We start from the raw sequence: 13346 nt of genomic DNA on the forward strand, positions 1-13346 counted from the left end.
CTGGTCCAGTCCACACATTGTTCTGGCTGGAGCACTGAGGCCCACGGATGAGTGGTCCCTGAAATCTGGCTGGCAGAGCTAGACCAGAGTCAGGCTGCTGCTACCTGCACCCCAGCAGGACTTCCTGCCCTGATAGGGCAGGCCTGGAAAGAAACAGGGACAAGCTAGGAGCTTCCCTCCCACATGTCCCAAGCTTGGGGCATCTATGCTGCTGCAAGAGTTGCCCAGCTAGTTCCCCGCCATGCATCTAGCAAGGGAGCCCTTATTGTTACTGCGCATGTGCTGGCAAGGCTGCTTACCTAAACTTACATAATCTGTGATTAGTTTCTCAGCTAGGAGAAAGCCCGGTATCTACCCTGCCTTTTTCTGAGGAAGGAAAGCCTCATTTCACACAAGTACTGTGACTAGGAGGAAGTAGGCAATGGCAGAATTAGGCACATTTGGCAATCCCTGATGAGTGCAGACGCCACATCCCTGCTGGCAGAAGTAAATAATGTCACTTATGGACAACCAAGACACAAGACCAAAGGGGAAAAAAGAATCTTGCTCTGTCTGCCTCCCAATTTATAAGAAATACAGGTGACAGGAATAGCCTGTGAAATGATCCCTACAGGGATGCAATCAGTAAACCCAGTAGTAGAAAATGTTGTAGGACAAACGAGTTCTCTTTCCTCCCCACAACACACAAGGGAAGGAAAGAGAGGTGCAGGGGGAATCTAGAAATTAGAAAGGATTAAGAGATTTATTCATTGATATCTGCAACATATCTTATTTTGATCTTGATTTAAATATGCTGGGAAAATAACACCATGATTGAATATTTAACAATATTAAAAGATAGCCTAACTATTGTTTAAAGATAGGTCAATAATATTGTGCCGATACCTTAAAAAAAAAAAGGTGGGGGGCAGGGAGTTTGGCCTAGTGGTAGAGTGCTTGCCTCGAAGACCCAGGTTTGATTCCTCAGTCCCATATACATAGAAAAAAGCCAGAAGTGGTGCTGTGGCTCAAGTGGTAGAGCTCTGGCCTTCAGAAAGCCCAAGGACAATGTTCTGGCCCTGAGTTGAAGCCCAGGACTGGCAAAAAAAAAAGGGGGGGGGAGGTAGGCCAGGTATATATGTAGAGATGTATATAGGAGACAGAGAAACTAGAGAACTGTTCTGAAGATAGCTCAGGCAAAAACTTTAGCAAGACTTTATCTCAACAAAACAAGTCCAGCTAACTGTTACAGGTGGCACATACCTGTAATCCCTACTACTTGGAATCAAGAGTTAGGATTGGAGCCTGAGGCCAGCCTGGGTAAAATGAACATGAAATCCTATTTGGGAAAACCAACTAAAATCAAAAGGACTGCAGCCATCATTTCAGCTGGTAGAGTAATTGCTTAGCAATCACAAGACCCTGAGTTCAATGCCTAGGACTATAAAGAAAGAAAGAAAAATGCTTGGTTAAGACAGCTGGTATTTGCCTGAAAAATAATGAGGGGTTGGTGGGGCAGGGGTAGGCACAATGTAACACTGGCCACATGCTGAAAAGAGCGATTATCTGAAAAGTGGGCAAGTGGCTTTTTAAGGGGCTGGGCAGGTACTGAACCCAGGGCCTTAACTTAACCTTGTTAGGCAAGTGCTTTACCACTGATCTACACTCAAAGGCTTCTTTATACTATTAGCTATACCAGAAAAATAAAATAAATTAAGGAATCAATCTCCTAGTTAAAGAAGCATCCCAAAAAATGGTTATGAGAGTTGCCTCTGGGGAGGAAACACAGACGACTTGGGAACAGCTGTTTTGCAGGGCTCAGATTTTATACTGTGACTCTGTGTTAGCCATTCAAGGAAAAAAATAAACCTCATTTAAAAAAATCACCCAATTTAAGTAACAAACTTCAAAGTGAGCTTTTGATCATACTTTTCATCCAAGAAGTGCCTTTACTTCATTTCCTTCTGAAGAACAAGTTAGGTACAACAAATCCGTTCCACCTCATTACTGAGGAGGGTGTTTGTGTGTGTGGGGGGGCGGCAGGACTGAATTCTGAAGGGTGCTAGATGAGACAAGTAAATGTGGCTTCTGGAGGCCTCGGATACATCGATGCGCACTGTTCAGCCCCGCTGGCCTTAAACACTCAGGCATGTGTGTGGTTGTGTGTGTGTTGCCAGTAGAGCAGATGGGGCTGTGGAGATGGCAGACTAAGGAGTTGAAACTCTTACAGCCAATAGACAATGTCATCTGAAAACGTGAGGTATGAAATATAAATAAGTCAGCTATTTTCCTTCAGTCCAATTTCTAAGCAGCTGCGTGATCGATCAATTTAGGCATCGATCCCCCTTCACCGTCTTCTTCGCAGTGCTGCTGCCCCGGAGTCGGCAGGGAGGCTTGGCCGAGCTTCTGGCTGGCGGGGAGGGGAGGCAGCGCCTTCCCGGCAGCAGCGTCTACCTGTGACAGGTGCTCCAGCTCTTGGAGCAGGCGAAGTACGTTGGTGGAGTAGAGGTTCTGCTGCATGGGGGCCCCCTGCAGCTGCACGGGGTGGAGGCTGGGGTGGGGAGGCGTGAACTGCAGGGGGCAGTAAAGCTGGTTCAGGAGGAGCCATGTGAAATCGGGGTCCACTTTCATCAAGTGGAGGAAGACACTGTGGAGAAAGGCCAGATGTGAGTGAGTGAATGGGGTGGGGAGGCAGGAGTGGAGAGAAAGAAGGACACCCTTGGACACCCCCAGAGCTGTTTACTGAACTCCTGAGAAGAAATTGATCTCCATAGCAAATCACTTCACATAACAGAACAATCCAGCTCCTAAGACAGCACCATTAGGATGGTCCCAGAGCTTGACAGAAATAGAGGTAAACAGTTTCATATCCACTGACATAGAGTAAAACAGTAATTAAGTCCAAGGAGAACAATATTGATGTTAAACAAGCTCCTGGCAAAGCTCCAGGTTGAGCTGTGGAGTGTAAAGCTGCAATTTTTGAAAAGGAAAAAGATGATAGGACCCCTCACTACACCTCAGGAGCAGGGCTCGGGGGCCTGCTGGGGGCCCTGGGCAAGTTTCCCGGCCTCCTTGTGCCCAGGGCCCCATGGGGTCCTGGAGGCCATGCTTCCTGGGAAGAGCCATATGCCCAGGGCTCAGGTGTAACCGAGCAGGAGCTCTTCCCAGGCTCAGGGTGGGGCTATTTCCTCTCCTGGAGCAGCCCCACTCTGCTCTCTGGTACAACATTGAGTACAAGGATCTGGGCCATCGTATGCCCACCAAGAATGGGGTTCATTGCCTAGACCTGAGCTTCGAGTCACAATCCTTGCTTCTTATCTGCTCAGCTCCTGTTCCTGAACCAGGGCCACCATCATGGCCAGTCCCCATATGCATCTCCTATAGCTGGATGACAGGCTGCGAGTGGCTGCTCAATGGCAGGAGGCCATGTCTCCCCCCCCCCCAGCCCAATATTACCTGCTCACCTGCCCCCTCTACTCAGGTGTGCTGCCCCACTTCTCAGAACCCCTTTCCTGTACATATCAACTGCCTGCCTCCTTGAGATAGACGCTTTCTTAGGGTAGGGACCATGTTCGCTCCTATTCCTAGACCCTTCTCTATGGCAGGCATTCAGTGATTAAACAGGGTCTCAGACTTACGAGGGTGGCCTGGGAATGTTCAGACGTGATGGAGAGGCCCAGTGCTTATCACCAAGGCAGAAGAGAAACAGATGATCAGACCCTGTGCTACCAACGCAACTACAAGCCGTGGGAATTCTGCAACTTCACTCTGTTTCTTGTTTGCCAGAGATGGAAGGTGCACTTCACTAAAGGTTTTGCTGAGGTTTAAAAGACAGACCAGAAGTATGGAGTCTAGCATGTGTGATCTCTTTTTACCAATCGACAAGCCAGCCTCTGTACCCATAGATTCAACCACGCATGGACTGAAAATACTTGGGGAAAAAAATCACGCCTGTACTGAACATGTGTAGATGTCTTTCCTTGCACATTCCTGAAACAAGACAGTATAGCCACCATTTATATAGCGTTTACATTGTTATAAAATCTACAGCTATCCTGCAGAAGAGATTTGAATACTCCTAGATTTGGTATCTGTGAGGGTCCCTTAAGCCACTCCCCCACTGGATAGGGTCAGCTATATGAACTTATTTGAATTTTATTCTTACCAATTATTCCCAGGAGCCTCTTGCATACTTCTGAGCATCAAGTAGGAATTAAATGATTGTTAAGTAAAATCTACTTTTCAGGTTTCTAATTTCTTTAATCAGAAGAGCTTGGCTCGGCAGGGGACCTGATCTCACTGCTGGGAAGCCAGCATTGTTTTCTTCCTTGGGCTTACTGAACTCAGGCTAAGGGGGTCAGAGGAGCAGGGCGGGAGGAGAGGGGCATTCTGAAAGTATTCGGGCCTGTTGTATGCCTGAACAATTTGAAATTGTATCTGCCTAGAATAATCTGGTGTTTCTAACCTGTGCAGCAGTTGTTGGAGAAGTGATTAGAATATTCTAATGCATCGTTTCCACTTCATTGCAGAAAGGAGATGGGGCCTGCGTGGGAGACAATTTTTGTTTAAAAACAAAAATATCTTTGATAATTAGAGTGGCAAGGGAAATGATAAAGAAACGCACCAAAAATGGGAAGTAGATTTCTATTTACATGTGACATAGTTGACAGTTTTCCCTTGGTGCCAGAGACTGTTAGAATGCAAATGGTTTCATTTGATTTTTTTCCCCTTTCAAGAACTGGAACCATTTCTCATGATACAGCATGGTGCTTTCACTTCAAGGAATATTTTTATCTGGGCAGCAAAGTGGTGCCACGGCCCAGTGCAGTCACAGCTGTGCTGTGACTTGAGATGTGGCATGAAAATGTGGCACCGTTCATTTTCTGAACCCTTTTTAGCATGCGAAGTGTGGACGTTGTACTTGCTGGCAGCACAGGAAAAGGAAAGAAGCTCCTCTCTGCCTGGTGAGGTCTCCAAAGAAAATGCTAACAGGGAAGCAAAGTTCACCTTCTTTTATTAAGTAAGGGCTGAACTCTTTGAAGAATTATTTTAGGGTCTAATTTCTGTTCTGTAAAAGGTGGAAGTGCTCTGGCATACCTGGTAGCCATAATAAATTCCTTCTCCCATCCTTGGTATGAAACAAATTATTTTGCCTTGTGAACCTTTTTTACATTTTCTTCTTGAGAGGACCATCACAGGAACCCATCCTCCTTATAGGTTTGAACCAAGGCTCTGCAGAGAGGAGGTGCAGGAAAACACTTTGAATACACTGTTCCAGAGAGAGAGGGAGAGGCTGCCTATTGTCTAAGGAATGATTCTTACTACCAACTCGAGCAGTGCCACTAGCTTGGATAGTCTTTAGATGCTCTGAAAAGGGCATCATAGTCTTTCGTTGCACTCTTTATTTTTTTTGCCAGTCGTGGGGCTTGAACTCAGGGCCTGAGCACTGTCCTTGGACTTCTCTCAAGGCTAGAGCTCTACCCTTGAGCCACAGCACTACTTCCAGCTTTTTCCTATGTATGTGGTGCCAAGGAGTTGAACCCAGGCCTTCGTGCATGCTGGGCAAACACTCTACCACTGGCCAAACTCCCGGCCCTGCACTCTTACTTTTAACCTCCACTCTGCCTTGGTGGGGACTGGACTCTCAGCCATTGGGTTCCAATTTTACCTGTTTGTTTTCAGCAGGAAAGTGAAATGTGGCACACTTGGCCCTCCACAGTCCAAGGCGGGGCCCAAACTCTCTGCCATACAGGCCATGGCTTAAGGGGATGGTTGTGCTCTTCTCGGGTGAAAGGCATGAAGCCTGCTCAACTCTAAACACTGACAAATTCTGAACCTGAATGCTTGCTGGCTTCAGCCCCTGCGGTCTGAGGCTGTAGCCCAGGAGGTCAGGACCCTCTGGGCTTTGTTCCTGCCCAACCCAGGCTGAAGTGGAGAGCCAGGAGCCCAAAGCAAAAGGCCAAGTCCTCACAGGCCCATTCTGCATAATGAGAGGATCCAAGACAAAGGCAGGGCCTCTGCTTTGAAGTGACTGAGGTACCCGCCTGGAAAATGTCCCTAATACATCTCCAGACATGGAAGACATGGTTGTTGAACAAGTCAAACAGCCAGTTCTATCCTTTTCAAATCCATAGAGAAACACTTAAAAAAAAAAAAAAAATATATATATATATATATATATATATTACTTAACTCCTAAACAAAAATTTCTTTCTCCTTCCCCCCAGGCCTGAATGAGTGGCTCTGGGGAGCACAATTATCAAGAGATTACCTGGTCCCCAGAGCAAGGGAGGCACTCGCTGTGCCCTGCGCCTCTGTGTGTCCTGAGGCCAGTGATTATCTCTCAATAACCTGTAGGGCCATGTAGCTTAAATGATAACTTGACTTTAAAAAATTTAGAACTTGCCGTTAGGCAGTTTCTAAGCAACCTCTGTTTCCATGGCAAAGAAGCCTGGTGTTTATACTGATTTTTCACTTAAAATGCGGTTTTATTGAATTTCACTTCATGCAGGCAGCCATTTCCCTGTACTTCAACCCCAACTACGACTGACAGGTATCAGTGAGTACCTAATCAACTCCAGATGACAAACCAACAGAGGCAGGGACTCATTCATCACAATCAGTTCTGGGGTGCTCTGAGGGAGCAGATTGGGGCAGGACCCTGTAGGGAGGTACAAGGCATGTTTAGGGAATCTGGTCAGCTAGGTTTGTTCTCTTTGTCATTGGTGGAACATTTCCCAGTACCTGGCCCAGCCACTGGGTGAGATCTTGGGATATGAAGGTGGGTACACAAAGGTGGTCTTAGGGTCCTATGTAGTGGGGAAGGTAGCAGAGAGGCCCAAGATTGGGAGGGCAAGGGCGAGGGCCGTCCCTGGAAATCCCGCATGGGGAGAGCTGGGAAGAGGTCCCGAGGAGGACTCCTGCCAAGTTGCTTCCACAGGGCAGGGACGGGACAAGGTCAGTTCTAAGAACCCTTCCTGATCTCGGCCTACAGCAGTTCTCCCCAGGATGGCACCCCCTGTGCTGCAGCAGCATACCCCCTAGAGGGTGCCCCCCCCATCGCTGTCTAGACAACATCAGCTCCAAGTGATCTCTAGAAAACCGCCAGCCAATGGAGGCCCAGCAAAGCTAAATAAACTGTAACTGAAAGGCAGGGCTCTCGGCTCTCCCCTGTGACAGGCTATTCTTTCTCTGTCAATTACTTGCTTGAGGAATCTGCTGTTCCCTGTCTCTTTCTGGATTTATAAAATGCTCTCATGAGCTGTCGGGGTAAATGCCAGTGGTAAAGAACTTGTGGCATTGTGATCTGCTTATTTATTTATTTATTTGGGGTTTCTTAAGAAGTTATTCCAGATGTCTCTTCAGGAGCATGATGCAGGCTATCTCTATCTGGGCATGACTAAATGTGATCAGAAAATAAACTCACTCGCTGGAAGGCAGGCATATCGACGAAGCTATTTGAGCTTGCCAGTTGCATCCTCTCTGGCAGAACAGCCTCCACACCCTTCTTTTTTCTCTGGCCATCTCTTCCCCCATTACTAAATGCACGCCCATGCTGCAAATGAGGCTGTGAGCTGTCTTTTAAATGGATGCTCGGGGTGTCGATGCGTCCCAGCCAGCAAGCAGTGGGGCTATGTTTCCATACTCAGTAATTTACTCTAATGGGTCTCGGTTCATTGGCTAACCAGTATTTCAAGCCTGTCCTTTCTTGCTATTCAATTTAGCTATCTTTCCCTGCACGGAAGTCATTTTTTTGTTTCTAAATGTTGGAAATGGAGGATTATGACTGGAAGCAACCATTTACTCTCCAAATAAATACTACCAATTACCTTTGCAGCCATATGTATTTGTTAAGACCTAACTATATTTACCTGTTCTGAACCATTCATCTATCAATCGAAGTCTATGTGCATACTCACAGAGACTTGCATTAAAAAAAATTCTCAAATGTAACAAAGACAGGATTTAAAACCATAGACACCAGTAGAAATGGAGATGACAACCGTGGCCCCAAAGTACCACAAGACAAAGTATGATAAATGTGGTGGAGTAGTTCCATTGATGCGCGCTTACTGAAATAGATAGAATGCTGAGAGGCCCAATCTGTTGCAGACAACTCAGAAAGAATTCAGAACTCGGAAGGGTGTAAACCTCACTGGGTGGGATTTGAAAGTAGACCCGCCATCTGGCCAGCTCTCTCTTTCTCTCTCAGCCCCCCAGGCCTAGAAGCCATGACAGTGATAGGCGCTGGTTTCAAAGTGGCCTTCTGTGGTATACGGTTATGGCCTAGGCCCTGGTGATGGCCCCCTCAGGCCACATGCAGTGTGGCCTGTCTCTCTGGAAGGCACATTTTGCCCCTTCCTCTCTGGATCATTTCCCTATAACTTGTGCCTTGGTATTATGTCAATAGCCCCCCAGCACCTGGAGCCAGAAGAAATGGTTTGCCGAAGTGTACTTCCATATCTACCGTAAGGATGCTGGAGCCATTACTCTCAGCAGCTCCTTGCTCTCTAAGACCAACTGCGGAGACCTTTTCATAAGGCATAGTTACGCTTTCTGAGAAGCCTTCTTTTCTAAGCTGCATTCCAGTAGGCGGTGGATGTTGAAAACAGACCCCACTTCCTCTTTGCTTGGCATGTAAAACAGCACAGGGCCATTTCCAAAGTCAGATCCAGCAGGGCGCAGGGCACAGGGCTTCCACTCCCTGCTCCCCAGCACTCCCTGCTTCAATTCTGGCCTCACATTCTTTTTCCCTTTAAACTGTTTTCTTCATTTATTTCTTACGTTCCTTGTTATAGACACTCAATTTAACATGGCACTATGACTTACTGATTTTAAACTGTGTTATTTTCTATTAAAAATGAATACATATGACTTTACCAAGCCTTGTGATAATTGTAGCACATTTATCTAAGTGTCGTAGGTGAGGACATGGAAGAGTAAGCTAACTTGTTCAAGGCAACACTACTGCTGAACGGAGCTTATGTGATGCTGACATTAACTTGGGATTCACCTGTAAAATCTTCAACTCAGCACAGTAAACATCTTTTTTTTTTTTTTTGCCAGTCCTGGGCTTGAGCTCAGGGCCTGAGCACTGTCCTTGGACTTTCTCAAGGCTAGAGCTCTACCACTTGAGCCTCAGCACCACTTCTGGCTTTTTTCTATGTATGTGGTACCGAGGAATCGAACCCGGGTCTTCATGCATGCTAGGCAAGCACTTTAACCACTAGGCCAAACTCTCGGCCCACTAAACATCTTTTAAACAAGGACTTGGGTATAGCTTGTGGGACAGTGAATATCTAGCATGAGCAAGTCCTGAGCTGGATGCCCAGTACCCACCCTCCTTATCTTTTCAATGAATATACATACAATAAGACAGTTAAGCTATTTCCTTAGCCACTACACTTGGTTCTAAGTTTTGTCATTTATCCCAGTATCCTAGGTATTTGAGACAGATGACAGTCCTGAAAATGGCTACCCTGTGGTATACCAAGGCTTTGGATACAGGAAACCACTTAGAATAAACAGTGGTAGCCATGTAGTTATCAAGAATATCATGGTCTCTACCTGTCCCCGGGGATGAAACCGATGGACCCGCCAGGCTGTCAGTTACATGATACCATCAAGTAGCAGGGAAAGGACTGGGAGCATTTGATTTAAGTAGCACAGAGGTCTCTGCCTTTAGATCTGAAACCCGGCAACCTACTCTGTTTGTAATCTGCACGGCAGATGTCTCTCATCTTTGATGCCATAAAATCATTGCTATGTGTGCACAGTGAACAGCTTTAGATCTGAATGTATTTTTAGAACAATGGGCCTTGAAAAGAAATGTAGCAATGGCTGTCAAAAGATGGATAATAGGAAAGCTAACTACTTGGGTCTGGATTTGTCAACTATTAATCAAGTGCCAAAAGGAAAAAAATATAAGGAGTGCCCTCATTTTCATGCTGGGTGCAATTTGAGGAGAAACGACATTGTGGCCTAGCCTCAAACAAGCTGCTCATACTATTTAAGGGAATGAGCTCCTCATTTCAAGTTTAGCTGAACTGGCGGATCACCTCTGTGGCTCCTGATCTGTTCAAATAGAACAGGCCTGTGTGTGGTACAGAGAGGAGTTGGGCTCTGGCAGGGATGAAATAAAAAAGCCGGCGCCAGTCTGTGTTTGTCCAGGGTTTGAAGGCACCGGCTGGCTCTTTGATGGACTGGTATCCTACTGCTAGAAAGAACGCAGGGAAGTCAGTCAGCAAATGAACCTTCAAACCTTATCCTGACTTCCCACACAAATGGGGGTAGGGAGAGACAGTACAATTAACATGAAAAAGACCCTTCTGGGATTAAAAACTCCAGTTCAAATTTCAGTAAAAACAAGCAGACTTGCAAGCACAAGTGCCTCTGTGTGGAGTATGGTTGGGGTGTGTGTGTGTGTGTGTGTGTGTGTGTGTGTGTGTGTGTGTGTGTGTGTGTTACACATGGGTAGGCCTTTGGGACAGAAATGCCTGAGGGAAGAGGCCTCCTGTCTTGTTTCCTCCATTTTCAATGCCTAGAACAGGACCTGGCATACAGAGGCTCAACAGTAATATGCAGGCTAGAAACAGTGTAGACTTAGTTCTAAACACCTTTACCACGTTGTGGTAAAGAGGCTGTTGTTAACACCATTACATAAAGACAACAGGGCAAAGGAAGCTAAATCACTTGTTCAAGGTCACACAGTCAATAAGATCTGAACCTAGGTTTGCCCAACTCCCAGACTAGAATGGCTTACTCTTATTCACTGGGGTCAGGCAGAAGGGAGCTGGACAGGTACCACCCAAACACATACTGAGGACTAAGTTTAACGACATACAGTACCTGCATGGCCAGAAGAGCAGTGGTAGCTACTTGTTGGGACCCTGGATATCCCGCTAGGCTCTGGGGTGGTAGTGGGGTGGGGGATAAGACTTGTTGGGCATGAACTTCATTTTTAAAACACTGCCTAGTTTGTTTCCTTTCAGCCCAGGATGAAAGCTGGGTGGATGATACTTGACTACAAGTCAGGGAGACTTAAGAGACTGGAGAAACCTGAGGTGTATGTACTCATCGCATATATCTTTCATGAATGAAAAGAGAAGCCTCGCAGTCAGAAAGACCCAGACCTGCTGGAAGCTTCTGGTGCCACCTGGGGATTGAAGCCAGTCCAGTTTGTCTCTGTTCTGGGCTGAGATGGGGTGTGGCTGATCTGACCTACCCTTAGGAACACTGCCTTGTTTAAGCTCCTGTATGCTGACCCCAACTCCCATACCTAATATAATTCGCTCATTTGCTGTCCATGGAAGTGAATTAGATGAACACTTTGGGGGAAGTGTTTTTTTTGGGGGGGCACTGTCAGTTAACAGTGACACCTGGTGGTAACAAGCAGCAAGGTCAGATCCTACCCCCCTACCTCCCCCAAGTCCCAAGATTTATGCCCCTCTGTACAAGGCACATTGCCTAGATAAAAGCATTAAACTGGAATGGCATCTCCGTTCTTAGCATTTACTGCCTCGGTTATATCAGCCACCCCCTGATCAATTTCCATTTCCAGAGTTTACAGCCTGGATGTAAAAGCCTGCCACGAAGGCTATATTTAATATGACAAATTAAAAAAGCAAACACAGGCTTGGTCATTCTTTGGAGACAGAAAAAGCATGCGGGAGGAAGGAGAAGCCACTGTGCTGCCTGTGAAGAGGAATGAATGTCCATGGAGAGGATAAGTCTGCCTCCATCCCACACAATGAAGGTCCCTACCCCCGCCCCAAGGCTCACCATAGCCTTTCAGAGAGCTCAGAGCAGCCCCACCCGGATGGTTTCCTTGCTAGCTCTCTGGTACACAGGAGGGGTACTCACCCTCTCTGCAGGGAACTGGCCATCTCTGGACAGCTCTGCCTTCCACTGACTCTTTTGGACCCTTCACAGAGGCTTAGCTTTCTGCAAACTTCCAGCCCCATGTGGCCACCCACCCCTAACAACAGCTTTCTCTTATCCCATGACAATAGCTGTGTGCATGTCAGTCTCTTCAGATTGCAGAGAATGCCGACAGGCAGGAGTGGAAGCAGGGGAGGCTTCTGTGGTGGTTCAGGTCATGCTGATGGTGGCCTAGCCTACACTGGTGCCTAGAGGTGAAGAGAAGCAGACAGGCTGAGAAGAGGCAGACAGGCTTTCTCTTGGAAATGGATGTAGGGGTGAAGGAAAGAGAGAACTGAGGAAAATCAGCCAGCTGCGTGTGTTGGGTAGAGACCCCAGCTTAGCCCTGGGGGGCTCATCGATACCTGTGGGTCTGACTGCCTCAGCACCAGCTCCCATCTCCCTCTCTCCATGTGAAGCGGTTCACAGAGACACCAGGTTTCCTATTGTCTCCAGCTTCCCCTCCCACTCTTATTAATTTCTGAATCAAGATGCCAAATCAGCTCCTGATCAAGGACACCACTGATTTTTTTCCTCCTGACTTCAAAATAAGTTTGCAGATGATGTGTTCCTGAAGCAATCAGCCTTGTACTTCCTCCCCCCACACAGGGTGAAGGGAGGTCACCTGAGCCAACTCCGGAACGGAATGCTCAGGAGCAAACAAAGGGAGAGGTGTTGGCCGAGTGACCTGCCTGCATTTCCCTCCTCCCAACATCTTGAATACTAACACAGGATTCAGCAAGGTCCAATTCTGGGTTTAATTGCTTTCAGCAGCAAAAAGGAGAATTAGAAATGAAAAGATAATGAATGGTGAATATTAGCTAGTTTGATGGCTCTAAACTTGAAGGATGGGATGCAGTGGGTGCAGGAAAAGTACAATGAGACAGAGTGTGAAAACCAGATCTCTATAACTCTCGGTAGTAACAGGCACCCAAAAGAATTTACTTTAAGATGAAGTCATTATGCTCTTGGGTTGTGCTTTAAATCACAGCACAATCAGCTGCCAGGCCCTGCCCTGCCCAGAGGGCCATTTCTCCCTCTTGTTGGCTCTTGAGGGAGTATGAATGACTGGGAACCAGAGCTCATTGCGATGCACCCCATGCTCCGGAAGCCAGGACTGATTCAGGGCCCAAGCCATGTGGAGGGAAAGGGACAGGAAGAAAAAAGGCTACTGGGGAAATCAAGAGCAAAAAAACTGTGAAGACAATAAGTCAATTCAAAGATATTCCCTGCACTTCCAGAGGGCAAGTCTATGAAAGGAGCACGCACAGCAGTCTCTGAGCTCCTTGGAGAATGGAGTGACTCCACACTCCCACCTCATCCTGGATGACCAGCGCATTGTCTCCAGACACCTGGGACCAGGGGCTCTGCCCTCATGGAGCTGGCAGCAAGCCTCCAGGGGACAGCAGTTCTAGAGGACAGGTTGCTCCCAGTAGGAAGGAGAGCTT

General features: G+C 47.1%; 1 protein-coding gene across 1 annotated transcript in view; it reads right to left on the reverse strand.

Moving 5' to 3' along the window:
• Tti1 (TELO2 interacting protein 1) overlaps positions 1 to 13346 on the reverse strand; it is a 54577-nt gene that overhangs the window by 12156 nt on the left and 29075 nt on the right. The window contains exon 8 of the mRNA XM_090352713.1: positions 2331 to 2626. Coding sequence (XP_090208839.1) covers positions 2331 to 2626 — 296 coding nt within the window. The remainder of the gene's footprint in view (positions 1 to 2330; positions 2627 to 13346) is intronic.

Source organism: Megascapheus bottae, chromosome 18 (assembly GCF_031878675.1).
Source record: "Megascapheus bottae isolate mThoBot1 chromosome 18, mThoBot2.hap1, whole genome shotgun sequence".
In the NCBI taxonomy this organism is placed as follows: domain Eukaryota; kingdom Metazoa; phylum Chordata; class Mammalia; order Rodentia; family Geomyidae; genus Megascapheus; species Megascapheus bottae.